At 36.6% G+C, this 25,738-nt stretch overlaps 1 protein-coding gene and 1 non-coding gene across 3 annotated transcripts in view; one reads left to right on the top strand and one right to left on the bottom strand.

Moving 5' to 3' along the window:
* Positions 1–25,738, top strand: part of PKN2 (protein kinase N2) — a 180,263-nt gene that overhangs the window by 123,825 nt on the left and 30,700 nt on the right. For both annotated transcript variants that reach the window (XM_066268724.1, XM_066268725.1), the window contains exons 7-8: positions 2,450–2,635; positions 4,928–5,037. In XM_066268724.1, the coding sequence (XP_066124821.1) occupies positions 2,450–2,635; positions 4,928–5,037 (296 nt within the window). The remainder of the gene's footprint in view (positions 1–2,449; positions 2,636–4,927; positions 5,038–25,738) is intronic.
* LOC136332519 (U2 spliceosomal RNA) lies at positions 4,178–4,367 on the bottom strand. The gene has a single exon (XR_010730759.1). It is a non-coding gene; the product is annotated as a U2 spliceosomal RNA (small nuclear RNA).

Here is a 25,738-nt window from a genome sequence, read left to right as displayed (position 1 = left end):
TGCTCTAACCAACTGAGCTATCTGGCCAGGGTGGGACATCGCTTCTGTGATAATATATGGCAAAGGAGATTTTGCTTATGTGATTAAGGTTACTACTAATCAGTTGACTTTGAGTTAATCTACAGAGTAATTATCTGAGTAGGCCTAATATAATCACATGAGCCCCTTAAAAGCAGAGACTTTTCAGATACTCATGGCAGATGGGAAATTAGATCTGAATCATGAAAACAATTTTATATGCCGTTATTGGCTTGAAGATGGAAGGGGCTACATGAAGAGGGATGGAGACGGTCACTAGGACAAGAAAACATTTTCTAGCTGTTAGCCAGCAAGAAAATAGCATCCCCTGTCCTATGGCTGCAAGAAACTGGATTCTGCCAACAACCTGAATGAGCATGGAAGCAGACTTTTCTTTGGAGCTTCCAGATAAGACCCTTCCTGGCAAGCATGCTAGTGTCCGCCTTGTGAGATCCTCAGCAGAGACTGCACACCAGCCCACCCACACGGACCTACTAAGGTCTTGTGGTACTGAAAATGCAGCAATGGAATACAAAAATAGCTGATTATCTCTGATTAGGTGCCAGACATTTTTATTTTTAGCTTGGGTGCTAGATATTTGTGAATTTCTGTAAATGTTCTTGAGCTTTGTTCTGGGTAACTGTTCAAGTGCTTGGAAAAAGTTTGATCTTTGGGAAATTGCCTTTAAACGTTTGTTATGTGGATCAGAGCACTATTTAGTCTCAGGGTAATTATTCCTTACTACTTGGGTCAAGACTGAATACTTCATCAGAGGAAAGCCTCTATAAATTCAGGGAGTTCTGTCTCTGGCATGCTGTCTTATTTTTTTAACCCTGCCTATAAACTCTAGCTGCCTTGGTCATTTCCATCTCATTTCTGTCTCCTTAACTCAAGTAGTCAGTCCACTTGGCTCCACCTGACATTCTCCCTCCTGCACTGTGTCCTAGATATTCTCAAGGCAACAAGTTGGATCAGTCTAGAGTTATTTCATTTGTTTCCCATCTCTTGGGGATCACTGCTCTTCATTGCCTGATGTCTAATGTCTTTAATACTGTTTTTTCAAATATTTTGTCTGATTTTTTTTTAAGTTATTTAAGTGGAAGGCAAATCCAGTTTGTTTTACTTAGTTAAAAAGCTTTGGTTACTTTTAAATATTGTTAAAACTTTAAATAAAATTAAGTGGGGTTTTTTTGTTGTTGGTTTTTATTTTTGTTTTTTTTTTTTGCATTTTTCTGAAGCTGGAAACAGGGAGAGACAGTCAGACAGACTCCCGCATGCTCCCGACCGGGATCCACCCAGCACGCCCACCAGGGGCGAAGCTCTGCCCACCAGGGGGCGATGCTCTGCCCATCCTGGGCGTCGCCATGTTGCAACCAGAGCCACTCTAGCGCCTGGGGCAGAGGCCGCAGAGGCCACAGAGCCATCCCCAGCGCCTGGGCCGTCTTTGCTCCAGTGGAGCCTTGGCTGCAGGAGGGGAAGAGAGAGACAAAGAGGAAGGCGCGGCGGAGGGGTGGAGAAGCAAATGGGCGCTTCTCCTGTGTGCCCTGGCCGGGAATCGAACCCGGGTCCTCCGCACGCTAGGCCGACGCTCTACCACTGAGCCAACCGGCCAGGGCTAAAATTAAGTTTTAACCATTTAAGTTTAATAGGACAGCTTTTACCAGGGAATACTCTTGCTAAAGTGTTAAGCTATGTGCAATATCTCAATTTTTAATACTAAAACACCATTTTTAAATCCTAGTATACTTAATCTAGCCCAAATGATGACAAAGCCATAGCTTCAGGTGCCCTAACTTACAATTCCTCATTTTCGTTTGAACACCGTTAGTATTTATTTGCCTAAGGAAATTGCAGTTATTTTATGCTTAAACGATTACAACCTATAATTATTTGACTGAACTATTAGAATGGAAAGATAATGTTACTTTACATCTTCAAATAGAACAGAAACCCATTTATTCATGCAAAAGAAAAAGTTCTTTATTATGTTAACTATATAACTTTTAAACACAGCTATTACATAGTCAGATTTCTAATTTCTGTATGTTTATTTTAATAGGTATATTATTTCCCTTTATGTTTCCCCTCCCACATGTTATATTCACATAATTCTGTAAGTCTTCAGTATAATTCTAGAAATGAATATTCAGATATACAAGTGTATGTAACTTGTTTGTTTTATGTCCTACAGACAGTATTTGGGAGGGGCTGTTCTTTCTATAAAATTTCTTATGGTTGTCTTAAATTTTTCAGTAGGTTTCTCTAATTAAAATAGGAAAGATAATAGTTACTTCATAGATCCTCTGGGATAAGAGATATTTATATTTTAGCCAATCTTTTTCTCCCTCTCTTTCTAAATAGGTAACAAAGACATAGTTTTATATCCTAGGAATTGATGATATTCTTACTTTATATTTTTTTATGCTAACAGGTACTTTGGAAGTTCGTCTTATGGGCTGTCAAGATATCCTAGAGACTGTCCCTGGACGGTCAAAAGCAACATCAGTTGCACTACCTGGTTGGAGTCCAAGTGAAACCAGATCATCTTTCATGAGCAGAACAAGCAAAAGTAAAAGTGGAAGTAGTCGAAATCTCCTAAAAACCGATGACTTGTCCAGTTGAGTAAACAGATTTTTTTAAAATCATATAACAAATTAAAGGGCATTTACAAAAGAATGGGGAGAGTCAAAGTTGCACAAAAAAAACCCTTTAAAATTATGATTTTTAAAACCTGTAAAGACAGGATAATGAGAACATCAACAATATTCACTTTATTAAGAATATATTAGAAAACTGAATGACATATAGCATTAATTCTTTTGGAAGATTGAAATATTGAATATCACTCTTTATACCAAACTAAAAAATGTACAGAGGCTATGGGACTTGTCATCTTGATTCTTTTAATGATATAGTAACACTCCTAAATTAAAACTGAACTTTTTGATAACTAACCACTGAGCGAGACATGTTTACTAGAATAGTCACCCACTATCCCAGTAGCATACTGAAATGGAGGAGCAGGTGAAGGCGGTACAATATAAGAGGTTTATGAAGCACCTTGGAGAAATTCTAAAGTATAATTATAAACTAGGATGCAAATGTATTACTTGAGAGAAGGGCACATGACGTTTCAACCTAGTACATAGTACAAAGGTATGTCTTTGCCTTGCTGTAGATCAGTGGTCCCCAACCCCCGGGCCGCGGACCGGGACCGGTCCATGGGCCATTTGGTACCAGTCCGCAGAGAAAGAATAAATAACTTACATTATTTCCATTTTATTTCTATTCAAGTCTGAACGATGTTTTATTTTTAAAAAATGACCAGATTCCCTCTGTTACATTCATCTAAGACTTACTCTTGACGCTTGTCTCGTAAGTTCGACAATTATATTTAAAAATACCACAGTTTTTACGCCTGTTACGTAATTTTATTTTTTGCATTTATCCATCCCACCCTAAAGGCCGGTCCGTGAAAATATTTTCTGACATTAAACCGATCCGTAGCCCAAAAAATGTTGGGGACCACTGCTGTAGATAGAAAGATTTTAGGAAATGTATAAAAATAGATAAAGTCTAAGGCAGGGATAGTCAACCTTTTTATACCTACCACCCACTTTTGTATCTCTGTTAGTAGTAAAATTTTCTAACCACCCACCAGTTCCACAGTAATGGTGATTTATAAAGTAGGGAACTAACTTTACTTTATAAAATTTATAAAGCAGAGTTACAGCAAGTTAAAGTATATAATAATAATTACTTACCAAGTACTTTGTCAGATTTTTGCTAAGTTTGGCAGAATAAATCTTTATAAAACAACTTACTATAGTTAAATCTATCTTTTTATTTATATAATACTTTTGGTTGCTCTGCTACCGCCCACCATGAAAGCTGAAACGCCCACTAGTGGGCGGTAGGGACCAGGTTGACTACCACTGGTCTAAGGTAACAACTTATATAAATAGCAAATACAACGGAAGAAAAACTGGATGATTGCTGTAATTGAACAACATGAAATTGCACTATGCAGGTCTACTTATTTGCAGACTTTATCTTTAGCTATCTATTTATATTATCTATCATCTATCATATATCTATATATCATCTATCTATCATCTGTCTATCATCTATCTATCTATTCATCTATCTATCTCATTATTTTTGGTGCACTGTTCCTGGAAGTGCTACAATACTGGGTTGATACGGGCATGGACAGAGCAGGCTCCTATTCCATCTCCCTACTCCCAAAATCTGTTTATGTGTTGTTCTCAGTTACAGGACAGATCTGATGTTAAACGGATAGGAACAGATATTTATGCTTGATCTTAACCAAAACGTTGAGAAGTGACGCAGATTCTTTTCAGTAAATATGTGCTGTACTAGAAGTGTACTTTCTCCTACAATTTTTTAGTATTTTCTTTTTTACTAGCTTACTTTATTAAAAGAATACAATACATAATACCTTTAATGTACAAAATATGTGTTACTTGACTGTTGATATTATCGGTAAGGCCTCGGTAAGTCAAACAATAAGCTATTAGTTAAAAGTTAGGTGTTCATCACCCCTAACCACATTGTTCAAGGGTCAACTCGAAAGACACACACACACACACACACACACACACACATTGTGGCAAACACTATTGGTCACCTGTTAGCCCTTTCAATTACACTGTAATATTAAGAGAATAGATAGCAGTTGATATATTTTGTTATGTCAGCAGGATAATTTGGGAGTATATAGTGGTACTGTATATATATATATAAAACCAGTTATTAGAGTCAAAAGCTGCAGTATTGAATAAGAAAAACCTTACTTTCAAAAGATTGGAAAACTTTTGTTTCTATTAAAAAGTGGTAATTTTAAAGTTTTAAAATATTTACACAAGTTTATAAATTATAATTACAGATGATGTCTGTGCAGTTTTGAAGCTAGATAATACTGTGGTTGGTCAAACGAGCTGGAAACCCATATCCAATCAGTCATGGGACCAGAAGTTTACACTGGAACTAGACAGGGTAAGATGAAAAACTTTGTACTTGAATTTTCATTATATTCATTTTGAATGTAAAACTATTTCATAAGACTTTGAGAAGTTTTATTTTTAACAGAATGGAAGAATGTAGTATTTCTGATATTTACCATTTGTTGAGTTATACCTAAATCTTATACCTTAAGATAGAAGTAAAGATCTGACTGCTGCTCTCGCTTTTGTTTATGCAGTGATTTGAAAATGTATAGTTTGTATTAACCTGAAAGATCAACAACCAAAAGAGATATGATATTGAAATACATATTTTTTTAATAATGCACTCTCGAACCCCTAAGGTGGTTCTTCTGACTCACCATTTGTAGGTTATATTATCAAAGCTGGATTTGAAATGAACTGTTATGCTTAGTCATCCAACCCTCCATGTGTCAGCATCTTTTGTGAATTACATATAATGGCTGGATTGCAATCTGTAGTTACAGAGGTTAACTTGGTTCACAGTAAATTTAAATCCATTATGATAAATAACTTTTATTATTTCCATTCTAATATATCTATTGGTGTATGGGAAGAAAATATTGAAACTTAATTATAATTATATCTAAAATATAAAAAATGATTAAGCTTTTTTATCATTTAATACTCAAATTGATGGTCCATGTGTCATTTAAAAAATACATTTATGGCCTGACCAGGCGGTGGTGCAGTGGATAGAGCATTGGACCGGGATGTGGAAGACCCAGGTTTGAGACCCCGAGGCCCCCAGCTTGAGTGCGGACTCATCTGGTTTGAGCAAAGCTCACCAGCTTGGACCCAAGGTTGCTGGCTCGAGGAAGGGGTTACTTGGTCTGCTTTAGCCCCACGGTCAAGGCATATATGAGAAAGCAATCAATGAACAACTAAGGTGTCGCAATGAAAAACTGATGATTGATGCTTCTCATCTCTCTCCGTTCCTGTCTGTCCCTATGTATCCCTCTCTCTGACTCTCTTTCTGTCTCTGTTAAAAAAAAATACAGGCCCTGGCCGGTTGGCTCAGCGGTAGAGCATCGGCCTGGCGTGTGGGGGACCTGGATTTGATTCCCGGCCAGGGCACATAGGAGAAGCGCCCATTTGCTTCTCCACCCCCTCTATTCCTCTCTGTCTCTCTCTTCCCCTCCCGCAGCCAAGGCTCCATTGGAGCAAAGATGGCCCAGGCGCTGGGGATGGCTCCTTGTCCTCTGCCCCAGGCGCTAGAGTGGCTCTGGTCTCGGCAGAGTGACGCCCCGGAGGGGCAAAGCATCGCCCCCTGGTGGGCATGCCGGGTGGATCCTGGTCGGGCGCATGCGAGAGTCTGTCTGACTGTCTCTCGCCGTTTCCAGCTTCAGAAAAATACAAAAAAAAAAAAAAATTTATGTATTAGTGAAAGCAGATTTATAGTGTTTAATGATGATGTGAGGTGGTATGGTTAGTGCTCTAGCCTCTACTTTTAGAATATTTTTCCAATTTATAATTTTTATTATCCTTCCACCAGCATCCTGATTGGGCCCTCATCATTGCTTTTCTTGGTTCCAGTACTGCTGTATCTGCCACTTAAATGTTTATGTACTTGAGCAAAACACTTAAGTTTTTATGTATGCCAATTTCCTTATCTTTACTAGTATCTACCTCACCAAGGTGTGTGATCATTAAATCCATAAGGAAAATACATAAAACATTTATGAAACAAAGTGAATGACCATACAACTACAACTGAGGATATTGGCTCTTTTTATTAAAGTAATTTACTAATTTTCATGTGTCTGAGAACCAAACTGATCTTTCGGAGAATACTACTTTCATCTTAGCATTCATTCTCTGGCTTAAGATCATTCATTTATGCTTGAAAGATTTTTATAAAATTATTTATTCATTTAATCAACAAGTATTTGTTGATACCTACATATTCTAGACACTTCCAGGTGATAGATGAGTGGCCAACAAACATAAACAGGGTCTCTCAAGGTTCCCTCAGGGAACTTACACGTTAGTGGCTCTTCAGTCTATATCTTATTAGTTGCAGACTTTTTGCCATTACATCTGAAACTGCGTATAAGAATATACCATCTCACCTGACCAGGCAATGGTGCAGTGGATAGAGCGTCAGACTGGGATGCAGAGGACCCAGGTTCGAGACCCCGAGGTCACCAGCTTGAGCGTGGGCTCATCTGGTTTGAGCAAAAGCTCACCAGCTTGGACCCAAGATCGCTGGCTTGAGCAAGGGGTTACTCGGTCTGCTGAAGGCCCGCAGTCAAGGCACATATGAGAAAGCAATCAATGAACAACTAAGGTGTCGCAATGCACAACAAAAAACTAATGATTGATGCTTCTTATCTCTCCATTCCTGTCTGTCTGTACCTCTCTTAGACTCTCTCTCTTTGTCTCTGTAAAAAAAAAAAGAAAAAAAAAAAAGAATATACCATCTCATCTTCCAAACATACCTTTATTTTGATGATTTCAGTTAAAATGATATTGAGGTCTTTGAATGTCAGGCTAAGGCATTTATACTAATTGGTATGGGAATGGGGGACATATAACAGAAAAATTGATCTTTGGATTTAAATGAAGAATGACTTTGAGGAAGGAGAGACTAAAGGCATATAAATCATGAGGCTACTCTAGAGCCACAAGTGTAAAATGATGAGAGCTTGATGTAAAATGTGGCAATAGGAATAGAAAGGATACAGCAGTAAATGAAGGAAAAATTAGTATAACTTAGTGACTATATGGATATGCGTATGGAATTTATAATTTTCAAAGAATAATGCCACAGAACTTAGATAAATTAAATATCGGAGGGGGATGGGTTCTGTATACCTAGTTCTATAAATGTATGGGTATATAGGTTCTGTATTCCTAAAGATGTGGAACTAGAGGTCAGGGCTGGGTAAGTAGGTTTAGAAGTATCTGATTATAGGTCACAGTGAATGTCAAGTGGATAAGATCACTCCATTTATTTCATAAATATTTACTAAATATGTACGTATATATACCAGGCATTTTACTCTATTCTAATTTACAAAGATAATATATACTCATTGTTGTAATGGAACTCATAAGCTTAATAATGACTACTTTTCTGTTTCATGTCATGCATCATTCTAGATGCTTGTGATTATTGATCGCAATAGTTTAATTCCCTATATTTATGAACCTTACATTCTAATGAATGAAGACAAATAGTAAACAAGGTGTTTTTTTTAAAAAAATCTACAAATGCAGTGAAGTAAATGAGGTAGTGTAATTAAATGGGGTGGGAGCTACTCTAAATAGAGTAATTAGTGAAAGTCTCTTTGAGGAGGCTACATTTGACCTGACATGATGGTTGAAAAGTTAGCCAGACTTGCAAAGCTTCAGGGAAAATGTTCCCAGCAGAGAACACAAAACATGCATACCCCACCCCACATCATGAGGTAGTAGAGAACTTGATGTGTTGTAAGAAATCAAAACCGTGAGACAGACCAATGTGAAGTAAAATAGCAAATGCAGATAGGTGTCAGATTGCTAGGGTCTTTATTTATAGGCTATATATTGGAAGACAATTGAGGAGCTTTTAATAGGGGAGTTAACATTATCTGAATTACCTCTGATAAATGATCTGATAGAAATAAGTACCATATACTTATAGAAGCTAATAAAAATAATTACTAATCCATAATGGAAAAGAATTTGTAAGTAAGAAAACAAAGGTCTAACAATCAAATCATATCCCAAGGTTGAGGAGAAAGGTTTGCCAAAGAGAAATAAAAAATCTTTGAGTTGGATCAGATCATACTTTAGATCAGATAAGCATTATAAAAGTTAATCCAATAAAGAATGCTAGAATGGTGAGATGATTAAAATCATGTTACATATGGAACAATGGAACAAAAATGGGATTTTATGTCTGTTAAAGAAAAAATTTAAGAAAGATTTGATAACTATCTTTTAAAAGGAAAATGCAGAAAGAATGAGACTAAGGATCACGAGAGATTTCAATTTATGTATCAACTCAAATCTATTGGTGGTGATTTTCTGGAACTCACTGAGAGTTACTAGATACATTCTGGTTTTCAGAGAAAACTATACTGATCAAGTAGCAGTGTTTGCTAGATGCTTTGGAGAAAGGGCAAGTTGTAAGCTGTAGTATGTGTTCTCCATCCTTGGATTGACTATACTTTGTGGCTGTGAAGGATAAAGCAAAAGTCAATGGATGGCAGATTTCGTTTTGATACAAAGAATAATACTGTTAAAAAATGTAGTGAGGAGTGACGTCACAGAAATGGTGCCGTGAGCAGCGCGTCCGACAGCTCTCCCCTAAATCACAACAAATTTATCAACTAGAAACAGAAAAATTTATCCTCGGAGCATTCCGGAGTTCCACACAAACTGATAGCGAAAGGACTGTTATCACTTGAATCTGAGAGACGAGGGTGTGGAGGAATCTACCACAGGGACGTTCTTTCAAACCGCAAGGAAGTGCGCCTGTAGTGAGTCAGCCCATACTTGGGAGCCAAGAGCCGCCACCGCGAGCCGCCACCGCGAGCCGCCACCGCGAGCCGCCGCGCGCCCGGTCCGGTTGAGCACCGCTGACGTTCCCAGCGGCCCGCACACTGCAAGTGGGGGTCGCCGCGCGTACCTTGGGCATTCCACGCGCCCAGGGCGCCCTGCTGGCCCGTACACCCAGAGGGCTCCATTATCCTGCTCCTGTTGCGGTCCAGCCGCCAGCGGCGGGGCGAGCGGGAGAGGCTTGGGAGATTCTCTCCGTGGGCGGGGCACCTCGCCCAGCCATTCAAGCTAACAATCAAGCGTTGGGGGAGGGGCGCGCGCAAGCAGCCTAAAATACCTTCGGAAACACAGCTGCGACCCAATCACTGAAACTAGCTTAACCCATGAAATCTGCACACCCTCGGTTCTAATTGATAAGATCTCTCTCAGTTCAGCGATCCAAGACTAGAGGCGTGATATTTTTTAGTGCCTCTCGCTAAAGGGGCGGGGGCAACTTCTGATTGATAGAGCCTCCATATTCAGGGATAAACGCTAACAAGAAGGTCTTGGCAGATAATAAGATCTATACTACACTAGTCGCAAGCAGAGACTAGTGCCTCTTCTTCCCTGCAAAAACAGGCTACAAAGTGTGGAAAGCCTGGGTTGAGAAGTCCAACTAAATGATAGGCGCTGAACAGTCACCTTGACAACAATTGACTCCCACCCCCGCCTGATTACACTGGAGGCCCTGACTGTCAGAGCCTTTCCCAAAGCCTTGCACTGAGTGGGGATAGAGTGGGGATTTCCCAGCTCTTTGAGCCTCTTACTCCCCAGGCAGAAGCAGTTGCAGCCTTATAGCTGGATCACCAGGCTGCTAATTCAGAAAGGGGGGACTAGGAGAGAGAATCCAGGAAAGCAAACTCTCTCATCGTTGGACCCTGCAAACACCAACAAGCCTTGACTACCAGCAAGACTAAAGCCAATTATATGACATTGCCATAGAATCCCATCAATTGCAAATCCCTACCTAAGTGTGACACAGGGGCAGAGCCTGGGGTACAGAGTCACCGACCAGGAAGAGGGAGAGAAAAGAAAAAGGAAGAAGTTAACCTCTCAAAATCAAGAAAAATCCACAGACTTTACAACTTGATCCACTAATTTTTTTTTTGTTGTTGTTTGTTTCTTCTATCTTATTGCCTTTATTTCCTCCACCTCGGTCCTTCTATTCTCTGCCCATCTTATGCTTCCCCTTTCTTGAACTACACTACCCATGAGTGTTGCATTTTATTTCTCTTATTCATCCTCACCCTCCTTTAAGGTTATACTCCAAAACACTTAACTCTCACTCTCTCCTCTTTTGTTTTTTTTTTGTCTTGCTTTATTTTGTTTTTTTCTCTTCCTATTTTATTTCTTCCTTCGTTTTTCTCTTTTTCTTATTTTTTCCTTTCTATTCGTTTTTTCTTTTCTCATTTTACTTTCCTCCCATATAATCCTCAATCACGAACAAATTAGTTAATTTGGGACTCAAGGCTTTTTTTGGCTTTATTTCTCTTTTTTGCTTTAGTTTTTATTTTTTTTTCTTGTTTGTTTATTTTTGTGGCATTTTGGGTCCTCCCAACCCAAGGTCTCCATTGTATTTAGTCTTCGCTCCACTTAATACAACAGATTTTTACTTATTATTTTTATTTTTTCTTCTTTATTATACTTTTTTGGTCCTTTTTTCTAGTTCCCTCTTATCCCTCTCATTATATCTCTTAGTTGACCATCACTTACAAGCAAATCATCTTATGCTTGTCTAAGATTTTCTTCCTTTTTTTTTTTTTTGCATTTAGTAGGTCCCTACTCCCTTTTTTTTTGCCCCTTGAACTCTTCACCCCAAATCAGGCCCTCCATTATAGGCACGATATTTCCCTGAGGAGGGGAGAGGAGAGAAAGAGAAGAGAGAAAAAAGGGGGAAATAATAAATTATTACTGTTTTGTTTTGTTTTGTTTTTACTTTTTACTCTTTATTAATTCTAATTAGTGCTATCAACAAGACCACCCTCAGATGCCGATAAGAAAGATGAAATCGAATATTATGGATACAAAAGAAAGAGAGGTAACACAAATAGATGTGGAAAAATCTATGGAGAAAAGACTTAACATATTGGAAGCCTTGGAGCTAAATGACAGAGAATTTAAAATAGAAATGTTAAAAATACTCAGAGATATACAAGAAAACACAGAAAGGCAATATAGGGAGATCAGAAAACAACTCAATGAACACAAAGAATATATTACCAAGGAAATTGAAACTATAAAAACAAATCAAACAGAAATGAAAAACTCAATTCACGAGCTGAAAAACGAGGTAACAAGCTTAGCTAACAGAACAGCCCAGATTGAAGATAGGATTAGTGAAATAGAAGACAAACAACTTGAGGCACAACAGAGAGAAGAAGAAAGAGACTCAAAAATAATAAAAAATGAGAAAGCCCTACAGGAATTGTCTGACTCCATCAGAAAGAATAACATAAGAATAATAGGTATATCAGAGGGAGAAGAGAAAGAAAATGGAATGGAGAATATACTCAAACAAATAATAGACGAGAACTTCCCAAGCCTGTGGAAAGAACTAAAGCCTCAAATTCAAGAAGCAAACAGAACACCGAGTTTTCTTAACCCCAACAAACGCACTCCAAGGCACATCATAATAAAGATGACACAAACCAATGACAAAGAAAAAATTCTCAAGGCAGCCAGGGAAAAGAAGAGTACAACATATAAAGGAAGGCCTATTAGATTATCATCAGATTTCTCAGCAGAAACTCTACAAGCTAGAAGAGAGTGGACCCCAATATTTAAAGCCCTGAAAGAGAGGAACTTTCAGCCAAGAATACTATACCCATCAAAGCTATCCTTCAAGTATGAAGGAGATATAAAAACATTCACAAATACAGAAAAGATGAGAGAATTTATCAACAGAAAGCCCCCACTCCAGGAAATACTAAAGGGGGTTTTCCAACCAGATTCAAAGAACAAAAGAAAACAACACCACAAGTAACAGCTCCACCAAGAACACAATAAAACCAAACTTAAACTGTGACAACAAAGGAAAAAAAGGGGGGAGAGGATGGAGATTAACAGTAGCAAAGGATGATGAAGTGCAGAAATACTTATAAGATAGGGTACTACAATGAATATGGTAGGTACCCTTTTCATTACTTAATGGTAACCACCCTTGAAAAAAACACCACAAAAACACTTGACTTAAAAAAGGTAGCAACAGAGGAAAGAAGTATGGAACACAAACAAACAAAAACAAATGATAGAAAAACAAAAGAGAAGAATCAAACTAGATACAAAACTAACAGAAAGCAATTTATAAAATGGCAGTAGGGAACCCACAAGTGTCAGTAATTACACTAAATGTAAATGGATTAAACTTATCAATAAAAAGACACAGAGTAGCAGAATGGATTAAAAAAGAAAATCCAACTATATGCTGCCTACAAGAAACACATCTAAGCAACAAGGATAAAAACAAATTCAAAGTGAAAGGCTGGAAAACAATACTCCAAGCAAACAACACCCAAAAAAAGGCAGGTGTAGCAATTCTCATATCTAATAATGCTGACTACAAGACAGAAAAAGTACTCAGAGACAAAAATGGTCATTTCATTATGATTAAGGGGAAGTTGAATCAAGAAGACATAACAATCCTTAATATATATGCACCAAACCAAGGAGCACCAAAATATATAAGTCAGCTACTTATTGACCTTAAAACAAAAACTAACAAAAATACAATCATACTTGGAGACCTCAATACACCGCTGACGGCTCTAGATCGGTCATCCAAACAGAGAATCAACAAAGACATAGTGGCCTTAAACAAAATACTAGAACACCTGGATATGATAGACATCTACAGGACACTTCATCCCAAAGCGACAGAGTATACATTTTTCTCTAGTGTACATGGAACATTCTCAAGAATTGACCATATGTTGGGCCACAAAGACAATATCAGCAAATTTAGAAAAATTGAAATTGTACCAAGCATATTTTCTGATCATAAAGCCTTGAAACTAGAATTCAACTGCAAAAAAGAGGGGGAAAACCCACAAAAATGTGGAAACTAAACAACATACTTCTAAAAAATGAATGGGTCAAAGAAGAAATAAGTGCAGAGATCAAAAGATATATACAGACAAATGAAAATGAAAATACGACATAACAGAATCTTTGGGATGCAGCAAAAGCAGTAATAAGAGGAAAGCTCATATCACTTCAGGCCTATATGAACAAACAAGAGAGAGCCGAAGTAAACCACTTAACTTCACACCTTAAGGAACTAGAAAAAGAAGAACAAAGACAACCCAAAACCAGCCGAAGAAAGGAGATAATAAAAATCAGAGCAGAAATAAATGAAATAGAGAACAGAAAAACTATAGAAAAAATCAATAAAACAAGGAGCTGGTTCTTTGAAAAGATCAACAAAATTGACAAACCCTTGGCAAGACTCACAAGGAAAAAAGGCACAGGACTCAAATAAATAAAATCCAAAATGAAAGAGGAGAGATCACCACAGACATCATAGATATACAAAGAATTATTGTAGAATACTATGAAAAATTATATGCCACCAAATACAACAATCTAGAAGAAATGGATAAATTCCTAGAACAATACAACATTCCTAGATTGAGTCATGAAGAAGCAGAAAGCCTAAACAGGCCAATCAGCAGGGAGGAAATAGAAAAAACTATTAAAAACCTCCCCCAAAATAAAAGTCCAGGCCCAGACGGTTATACTAGTGAATTCTATCAAACATTCAAAGAAGACTTGGTTCCTATTCTACTCAAAGTCTTCCAAAAAATTGAAGAAGAAGCAATACTTCCAAACACATTCTATGAGGCCAACATAACCCTCATACCAAAACCTGGCAAGGATGGCACAAAGAAAGAAAACTACAGACCAATATCTCTAATGAATACAGATGCTAAAATACTAAACAAAATACTGGCAAACCGAATACAACAACATATTAAAAAAATAATACATCATGATCAAGTGGGATTCATCCCAGAATCTCAAGGATGGTTCAACATACGCAAAACGGTTAACGTAATACACCATATCAACAAAACAAAGAACAAAAACCACATGATCTTATCAATAGATGCAGAAAAGGCTTTTGATAAAATACAACACAATTTTATGTTTAAGACTCAACAAAATGGGTATAGAAGGAAAATATCTCAACATGATAAAGGCCATATATGATAAACCATCAGCCAACATTCTATTAAACGGCATAAAACTGAGGACTTTCTACCTTAAATCAGGAACAAGACAGGGTTGTCCACTCTCTCCACTCTTATTCAACGTGGTGCTAGAAGTTCTGGCCAGAGCAATCAGACAAGACAAAGAAATAAAAGGCATCCATATCGGAAAAGAAGAAGTAAAGGTATCACTTTTTGCTGATGATATGATCCTATACATCGAAAACCCGAAGGACTCCACCAAAAGATTATTAGAAACAATAAACCAATACAGTAAGGTCGCAGGATACAAAATTAACATACAAAAGTCCATAGCCTTTCTATATGCCAACAATGAAATATTAGAAAACGAACTCAAAAAAATAATCCCCTTCACGATTGCAACAAAAAAAATAAAATACCTAGGAATAAACATAACAAAGAACGTAAAGGACCTATATAATGAAAATTACAAAGCATTGTTAAGGGAAATCGAAAAAGATACAATGAGATGGAAAAATATTCCTTGTTCTTGGATAGGAAGAATAAATATAATCAAAATGGCCATATTACCCAAAGCAATATACAAATTTAATGCAATTCCCATCAAAATCCCTATGAGATTTTTTAAAGAAATGGAACAAAAAATCATCAGATTTATATGGAACTATAAAAAACCCCGAATAGCCAAAACAATCCTAAGGAAAAAGAATGAAGCTGGGGGCATTACAATACCTGACTTTAAACTATATTATAGGGCCACGATAATCAAAACAGCATGGTATTGGCAGAAAAATAGACACTCAGACCAATGGAACAGAATAGAAAGCCCAGAAATAAAACCACATATATATGGTCAAATAATCTTTGATAAAGGGGCCAACAACACACAATGGAGAAAAGAAAGCCTCTTCAACAAGTGGTGTTGGGAAAACTGGAAAGCCACATGCAAAAGAATGAATCTCGACTAATTTTAGTACCTGTCCCCGTGTACTAAAATTAATTCAAAATGGATCAAAGACCTAAATATAAGACCTGAAACAATAAAGTACATAGAAGAAGACATAGGTACTAAAATCATGGACCTGGGTTTTAAAGAACATTTTATGAACTTGACTCCAATGGCAAGAGAAGTGAAGGCAAAGATAAATGAATGGGACTACATCAGAATTAAAAGTTTTTGCTCAGCAAGAGAAACTGATATCAAAATAAACAGACAGCCAACTATATGGGAACTGATATTTTCAAACGACAGCTCAGATAAGGGCCTAATATCCAAAATTTACAAAGAACTCATAAAACTCAACAACAAACAAACAAACAATCCAATAAAAAAATGGGAAGAGGACATGAACAGACACTTCTCCCAGGAAGAGATACAAATGGCCAACAGATATATGAAAAGATGCTCCGCTTCATTAGTTATTAGAGAAATGCAAATCAAAACTACAATGAGATACCACCTCACTCCTGTTAGATTAGCTATTATCAACAAGACGGGTAATAGCAAATGTTGGAGAGGCTGTGGAGAAAAAGGAACCCTCATTCACTGTTGGTGGGACTGTAAAGTAGTACAACCATTATGGAGGAAAGTATGGTGGTTCTTCAAAAAACTGCAAATAGAACTACCTTATGACCCAGCAATCCCTCTACTGGGTATATACCCCAAAACCTCAGAAACATTGATACGTGAAGACACATGTAGCCCCATGTTCATTGCAGCACTGTTCACAGTGGCCAAGACATGGAAACAACCAAAAAGCCCTTCAATAGAAGACTGGATAAAGAAGATGTGGCACATATACACTATGGAATACTACTCAGCCATAAGAAATGATGACATCAGATCATTTACAGCAAAATGGTGGGATCTTGATAACATTATAAGAAGTGAAATAAGTAAATCAGAAAAAAACAAGAACTACATGATTCCATACATTGGTGGAACATAAAAATGAGACTAAGAGACATGGACAAGAGTGTGGTGGTTACCAAGGGTGGGGGGGAGGGAGGACATGGGAGGGAGGGAGGGAGAGAGTTAGGGGGAGGGGGAGGGGCACAGAGAACTAGATAGAGGGTGACGGAGGATAATCTGACTTTGGGCGAGGGGTTTGCAACATAATTTAATGACAAAATAACCTAGACATGTTTTCTTTGAATATATGTACCCTGATTTATTAATGTCATCCCATTACCATTAATAAAAATTTATTATAAAAAAAAAAATGTAGTGAGCTGCTAGAGGAAATAGTAAATTCTCTCTTAATAAGGTTGAATGGGCAATTTATAAGTTAGAGTCTTTAAGGGAATTCTTGTACCAGAACGACTGCACTTCTAAGATACTTTTTCAATTTCATTTTCTCTTCAGGGCAGGAGGAGAAATAGCATTGGTACACATGCTATTATCTAGCTGTTTAAATAGGCCTATATAATTAAGTCAGGCTTACCAGAGCGAGAAGTACAATTGAGGTTGACAGTATTTATAGATATAGTCTTATCTTGTTATATTTGCATCTTCTTAAACTGTGTGAATGAATACATATAAGTATTTATGATCATAAAATATTTTTGTTTTTAAAGTAGTGGGTTTGCTGTAATGTTGGTTTTGAAGCCGTAGAGACTGAGTTCATTGTCCATCTGCTACATAATTAGCTATTTGATAATATACAAGTTACATAACCTTACTACCAGGCATTCAGTCTCTAAAATGGGGATATAATATAACCTCACAGGACAGTTAGGAAGAAAAACTGAGGTGTATATAAAATACTTTACATTGCCTGGTATATTTTAGCCACTCAATGATTTTAGTTCTTTTAACCCTAGGGCTTGATGGACGTGTGGCTATAAATTTGAGTATAATAGAGGAACATGTTAGGTAATGGAGAATTAATTGGTTGAATGTCATTTTCTTTCATTTCAGAGTGTATTAAAGTAATTATAGGATTTTTGATGAGTGATATGATTGAAATGAAATTTAAGAAAGAAAATTATTGTTAGAGGGAAAATGGCTGGTTAGAAGATTGCTCTTGTAGCCAGGTTATTGTGTTATAGGGTTACATATTTAAAATAGATCTTAAAAATAGTTAAATGTCTTGTGATCAGTTTATAGATAAGGAAACAGAACCAAAGTAATTAGTTAAATTAATAAATTTCAGAGCTGGTATTAGACTTTCAATGGCCTCAATGGATGCTCTTCCCTCTGTGATAATTTTAATGAGATAGATAACAGTGGCACAGAAGACGAAACAGCAGATAATGAAAACCTACAAGAGGGAAATAGTTTAAAATTATACAAACACAATGTTAGAAAACTACACTGCTCACAAAATTAAGAGATGTTTAATTGTTTCATATTCATTTTGAGGTATCCCCTAATTTTTGTGAGCAGTACAGAAAGACTGATAACTGTTGATTCGTTGTTCTTTACTTGCAATTGTAATCTTGACCTAACAATTTTTTTTGTTGTTGGGGTTATTTTTTTATTTTTTTTATTGAATTTATTGGGGTGACATTGGATAATAACATTATACAGGTTTCAGGTGTACATATGTATATATTGCCTAGTGTGTTTTCTGTCCCAAATCAAGTCTCTCTTCATCACCATCTATCTTCATCTATACACTTGTTTTTCTATTCTGTTCTTCTCATTTTGGAGTAATTCTCCCTTTGAAACTTTTAAGACACTGCATGGCTAAGTAAAGCTGTTTGTCCTTCATGCTAAGTAGACCTTTTACGTTTCTGATAGTTGTGTTTCTTTTCCCTAATTATGTTTAGGAGCTAAATTCTCTGCAGAATTGTCACAGGAGACAGCATGGAGACATTTTTTTATTATTGGGGTCCTGGGTAAAATGTCATTTGGAATTTGCCACTCAGGGGAAAAAAAGGTTTGAAAATCGCTGATCTAATCCAGCCCCTTCATTTTACAGATTAATAAGGAAAGTATGTCCTAAGGGTTAATTAGACTAATGTATAATCCAGGATTCTCTTTTTATTTTAAAGAGAGAGGAAAGGGCATGGAGCAAAAAGTATCACTCATCGTTGCTTCACTTTAGTTGTTTATTGGTTTATTGTCATATGTGCCTTGACTCAACAAGCCCAGGGTTTTGAACCTGTGACCTCAGCATTCCATAGGTTGATGATTATCTACTGCACCACCACAACCAGGCTAATCCAGGATTTTTAATAAAGCCTACTATTAGTTCTTTGTTCTTTCTTATCAGGTTACACTTTTTTTGTTTTCTTATAAAGTTTGGTCTTTATTAATGTTTATTAGAAATACAATAGCTATATAATTACTCACTTTTTCTGAATTTCCCCAGCTCTCCTATTATATAAAGTTTAGTTCTTCTCATGAGTTTGAAATAAAAGACAAAAGGATGCACTAAGCCTTTATATAATCTGTTCTCTTTTATGTTTCCTTTTGATTAACCTTACTACTGTAAAAGAGAACAATCTTTATTAATATTAGAAACAGAGATGAACTCTGTCCTTAGAACTGAAACAGAAAATTTTAGCAGGAGTCAGTGCTGTTAAGAGCAGAGTAATAGAGAATCTTCACTGATAAATGGAAAAGGAGAAAAAGAGGACATCAAGAGTGAAAGTCAGTAAAAAGGTAGTGGGATTACCAGTTTGGAAGTAACAGTGAGGTGGAGGGATCAGTGAATGTTAAGGTACTACAGAGAATAAGCTAGAATGTTAGGTGATGGTGAGAGAGAAGGATGCAGACAGCTACAAGTGTGGAAAGATTGTGTTCATTGGCATGACAGTGGCAGTGAGAGGTGGAGTGTAGGTTACAGGACAAGATTATTAAAGAACTCAAGGGATTCTTAACTATTTATTCGTTTCAAGTTTTCAGAAATTAACTGTTTACATTAAATTAAAGAAGGTTAAAATTCAACTATTAAACCACCCACAGTCATATCCTCATCTATGTTACTGAAATATAAGCTGATATTTGAGAGTGTAGTTGGGTGTGCAGCAACATTGTGGGCCCCAGCCCATGTAAAACTTAGGCACAGGGGAGAACGCCTTGTATGCTAGCTCACTAAACAGCCTGCTTCTTGAGAGAAAAAGCAAGAAAGTCTTTCAGATAACTCACACTGGAGCATGAGTAAGAAGGTGAAGGTAGAGACCCAGATATTTAGAGGAAAAGTGAAAATGAGAAACTAAGCCAGTGAGAAAGATTCTTCCCTATAAAAGGATAAAAATGCAGCAACATGTTTTTAATGGGGAGTAAAGCATCTTAATATAAAACAAGTCAGAGAATAGTAATACAGAGACATTTTAATTTCCTTCATGTATGAGCTGTCTGACATTAAGCATATTGTTTCCTCTGAGATGCTGTATTTTAATTTATAATGCAGCTTTATAAGTTCTCTGAGACAATGAACACTGTATATCAGATATATATACTATATATATTAGATAGATAGAAGTGTGTGTGTGTGTCAGTGTAGGTGTAGGTGTAGAGAGAGTCTACTTTTTTCTCTTTATCTCCTCTTGACCACTAGGTATTCTCCAATACTCCTTAACGTCAGTTCTTCACTCTAATATTTACTATCATTATAGGGGATTTAAAACTGTGTATCTAAATAATCTATTAAACCTGCTATTATTTCAGATTTCTTTGAACACTTCAAACCTAGTATACCTGTACTCTGTCATTTTAGCAATGACTTATATTGAGATCTTAATTCAGTATGCCAAACTTGCACCAAATCTTATTTCCTTAAATGAGATAACTACACAAAGCACCTGATTAATACCTTGTAGTACATAGTAAATAATAACTCATGTTACTGTTATTCTTCTGGTTCTTTTACTTCATTACCCCTAAGCCAGATGTTTGATCAAACATTTCCTTTTTCTTCAATCTTCTGGAATGGACTGAAGAAGGGTTCATCAACCTCTTCCATATTTTTTTTCTCTATTTACTCTAAAACCAGTGTTACCTGAACCATTTTCTTACTGATGCTCCTACAACATTTTTCATCCTTGCTTTATACCACACCTGGTATAGAAACTGCCAACAGCAAATCATTTCTACCATCTGTCTGATCTGCTTCAATCTGTTAAATGCTGCTGAAATGAATCACATCTATTACTATAAATTTCATTTTCTAGCTTCACCTGGGCTTGTAAAACTTATCCCACTTTTCAGATCTTTACCCCATTATTAGCAACTTTTTTTTTACCTGTCTCTTTCTTTATCATCATAGTATTTTTATCCTTCATTTTGCTTATGTTGTACATCACATTAATTGATTTGCAGATACTATACTAGTCTTGCATCCCAGGAATAAATTCTGTTTGCTCATGGTGTATGATCTTTTTACTGTATTGGCTGAATTTAGTTTGCTAATATTTTGTGTGGGGTTTTTGCATCTATGTTCATCAGGGATATTGGTATAAAATTTCTTTAAAGTATCTATCAGATTTTGGAATCAGGATAATTCTGACCTCATAAATGAGCTAGAGAGAAAAAATAAAAATAATAAAAATAAATGAGCTAGAGAGTCTTTCCTCCTCTTGTATTTTTTTGAATAGATCTAGAAGGATAGGTGTTAGTTTTTCTTTGAATATTTGGTAAAATTCACCTGTGAAGCCATCTAGTTCAGGGTCTTTGTTTTCGAGGAGTTTTTGATTACTGCTTCAGTTTCATTAGCTGTAATCAGTTCAGATTTTCTGTTTTCTCTTGATTCAGTTTTGGAAGATTGTTTCTTCCAATATTTATCCATTTTGCTCAGATGGCCCAACTTTTTGTCCTATAGTTGTTGATAATTTTGTTATGTATTACTGCTCACAAAAATTAGGGGATATTTCAAAATGAATATGAAGCTATAAAATATCCCCTAATTTTTGTGAGCTGTATATAATTCTTTGTATTTTTTATAGCGTTGGTTGTTACTTCTCTCTCTCTCTCTCTCTCTTTAATTTTATTCGTGACCTCTCTTCATGAGTCTGGTTAATGGTTTATTAATTTTGTTTATCTTTTCAAAGAAATAGATCTTGTTTTCATTGATCTTTTGTGTTTTATTTTAGGCGTATTATTTCTGCTCTGATCTTTATTATTTTTTACCAGTCTGTGTACCAGCAGTTGAAAAACACTACCGTAAACCTTATTTTTTAAATTCATTTTTCTTCTTGCTGCTCTGATTGGATATTTTCTATTTTGTCTTGCAAATTGCTGATTTGATTCTCTGCTTCATCTAGCCTCCTGTTGATTCCTTTTAGTGTAGTCTCCATTTCAGATACTGTATTCTTCATTTCTGACTGGTTCTTCTCTATGATTTTATGTCCTTTTTTACTGTTGATTGTCTCTTTAAGTTCTCACTGAGTTCATCCATTCACCTCCTAAATCCCTTGAGCATCACATGCAATCAGTGTTTTGAACTTTGTATCTGGTAGCTGGCTTACTTCCATTTCATTTAGTACTTTTTCTGGGGATTTCTTGTCTTTCATTTGGGGCATGCTTTGTCTTACCATTTTGGCACTGAAAGTCCTGCTGTAATAGATTCTGAGCAAGGCACATTACATATGTCTGGTGTAATCCTCTCAATAATCTTATAAAGATGTGTACATTTATTATCACTGTTTTGGGATTATTGAGGTTAAGTAACTTTTTTCGGGCCACACAGCTAGGAAGTTTTGGAAATAAGCATAAGTGTCTGATACCAAATGCAAGTCTATCTGAAGCCAAAACCTATGTTCTTCATACTAGGAGACTAACTAGTCTCTTTTTTTCCAATCCATGCTCTAGTGTAGATTTTTTGAAGTGCATATCATCATCACCATCTTGGCTGACATTTATTGAACATTGTATGCTGAGCCCTATGACAGTGATAGCATTATTATACATATTTTATAAAGGAGCAAACTGAGGCCCAGAAAGGATAAGGAACTCGCCCAGGGCTACGAAAGTAGGCAGTAGTATATAGATAAAATCTAATCCTGTTTGTTCTACAGAAATGTATTGTATGTGCAGCACCAGGCAATTGTGATTATAGAGCCCCTTTTTTAAAGTACCATACTGCCTGATATGATCTGATTTCTATTTCTCTGTATTTTAAATCAGTGGCAGCCTATAACTTACAAGTTGGAGACAAAAGGCTGAAGACAAGTCATACAAAGCCCTTCATAACTTGTTTCTACCCATCATCATTTCCCAAGGTGTTTCTACATATATTCTAGGCTTTAACTATATGAAACTATTTCCTATCCCTACAATATACTATATGCTTGCTTAACTTTATACACTCTTTTCCCTCTAACTACTATGTTCTCTCCTCCTTTAATCTTGTGATTCATCCCTCAAAACTCAATTTGAGTAATTCTGATTTTTTTTATCTTTCTCTACCTTTTCCTTAAAAAAAAAAATGGTCAGCTTTCTCTTTTGTGTTATTGTGGCTATTGTCTCTATTGTTAGATTTGTTTACATTTCTGTCTCCCCAACAAAACAATAAAATATTTGAGAATAGGACTATAAGTTGTTTCTCCATCACAGTCCTTAGTATACATATTCATTAAGTATTAATGGAATGAATGCAAACACTGTATGCCAAAATAATTTAAAAACTAAAAGCAGTTTTTCTCAACTTCCCTCCCACACACACTTCAATGTATCCACTGGACAATGACACTTCTAGTTAGTACAGTGATTTTCAGATAGATTCACAAATAGATACACATTAGACTCTAGGGAGGGGTAGACATGTAATTTGAAAATGTCTGTTTTCTTGCCTACTCCCATCCTTCTCTAAACAATTGAATATGGTTTACTTCTCCCTGGTACAATTGTTTTTAGACAGTCAATGCTTTAAAGCACAGTATAGGCCAGGGGTCCCCAAACTTTTTACACAGGGGGCCAGTTCACTGTCCCTCAGACTGCTGGAGGGCTGCCACATACAGTGCTCCTCTCACTGACCACCAATGAAAGAGGTGCCCCTTCCGGAAGTGCGGCAGGGGGCCGGATAAATGGCCTTAGAGGGCTGCATGCGGCTGCGGGCCGTAGTTTGGGGACGCCTGGTAGGCATTTTAGCTCTTTTCTACCTCTGACCTTTAAAGTAATCTGCAAGGCCTGCTTGCATTTAGCACTGAGAAATACAAAGTAGCCAGAAATGTTCTTTCTATAAGGAAACCTGTGGTATGACAAGTTTAAAACACAACAGTTTTAGACAAAATAAGAACCATTAAATTGTGTTTTAGAAGCTTGGGGAAGAATTCTCGTCAATATGAGCTTGCATCAAAAATAATCTCAACAGATTATTAGTTATGGAATGTAAGTATTTAAATTAATAATAGAAGAGCTTGAAAACATGAGTGAAGAATGAATAATGAACTTAGATGACTACCCAGAGTTTTGTTTGTTTGTTTTTTTACTAAAAAATCAAATGCAGTTATGGACAGCTGAAATTTGCTTCAGAATAATTGAGGGTTAAATGGTAATGAAATGTGATTTACCATTAGTTGATAAATTGTTAAAGCTGACTGGGAAGGAAAACCAAATACAACTTACAAAAAATAGGAAACAGAACATGTGAAATTGAAAACTATGTGAATGGGTTAAATAACAGAAGGTAGTTAGTGGTGTGGAAGACAGAGCTTAAAGAAGTTACCCGACTACAACATAGGTCGAGATGAAATTATGAAAAAGAGGCCGAGAGACATGAAGGATAGAATGAGAATGACTAATACACTAACTAAGTGGATGGAATGGAGAAAATGGGGCGATGGTCATGTCCAAAGCAAGAATTGCCTAGACTTTTTCAGAATTGATGACCAACAGGAATCCTCAGATTTGAGAACACAACTCCCTAGAACAGCGGTTCTCAACCTATGGGTCACGACCCCAGCGGAGTCGCCTAAAGCCATCAGAAAATACATAATGCATATCAGGTATTTACATTCCGAATCATAACTGTAGCTAAATTACAGTTATGAAGTAGCCACCAAAACTATTTTTTGGTTTGGGGTCACCACAACATGAGGAACTGTATTGCAGGGTCACGGCATTAGAAAGGTTGAGAACCACTGCCCTAGAAGGACAAATAAAAAGTTATCTACATCTAAAAACTCAAAGGAAAAACATGGGCTGGATTTAGTTGAGAATGACTTTGTGGAGGAGATGGGTGTTATATCGGCCTTGATGAAAATAGAATTTGGACTGATACAGGAGAGAATAGTATGACATTTTATGTGACAGTATAGGTTTAGTTTGGGGAATAAGATAGGAAATCAGAAATAAGAGCTATATATATATAAAGACACAGGCAGACATGTTTATAATAGGCTTGGAATAATCGGTAATCTGGAACTTTTTATAGGATATGAATTGATATAGGAAGCAGTTTTACATAACTGTTATGTAGCTATATGACTACTTTGTATCATAATTGTCTACTTCTCTTTTTCCACATAAGGGAGCAGAGTCATCTACTTCTGTAGGAGGTAGACTTTTCAAGCAAAGACCACAGCCTAAGGATGGGAGGAGAGGGAAGTCTGGGTGTTTGTTTTCTTTTCTCCTTCCCTATTTTTGCAACAACGTTCATCTGTGGCTGTAGCTCCTGTTGGACAATCCCTTTTCCAAGATTCAGTTCTCATTGGATTCTGGTAAATGTTGCCTTTTGACTGTTCAGGCTAAGGATGATAGATTTCTACTTTTACTAGCCCTCAGATGCTTCCCATCCTTTGTTGGTTCCTTAACCTTAATTACAGCTTCATAAATGGTTGGTTTTTAAAACTAAAACTCCTTGAGTATGCAGTCTGTTTGCTGTTAAGACCCTAATTCATATGTTTATTAAGCCTGTGTTATACTCAGAAATCTATAGAAGACTAGGTAATAGAAGAAATAGGAGACTAGCCCTGGCTGGATAACTCATTTGGTTGGGGCTTTGGCCCAAAGTGCAGAGGTTCGGTCCCCAATCAGGGCACATGCAGGAGAGGATTGATGTTCCTTTCTCTGTCTTCCCCTTCTTCTCTAGCTAAAATCAATAAATAAAG

Source organism: Saccopteryx bilineata, chromosome 3 (assembly GCF_036850765.1).
Source record: "Saccopteryx bilineata isolate mSacBil1 chromosome 3, mSacBil1_pri_phased_curated, whole genome shotgun sequence".
NCBI classification, from domain to species: Eukaryota; Metazoa; Chordata; class Mammalia; order Chiroptera; family Emballonuridae; genus Saccopteryx; species Saccopteryx bilineata.
This window is presented reverse-complemented; position numbering and strand designations above follow the sequence as displayed.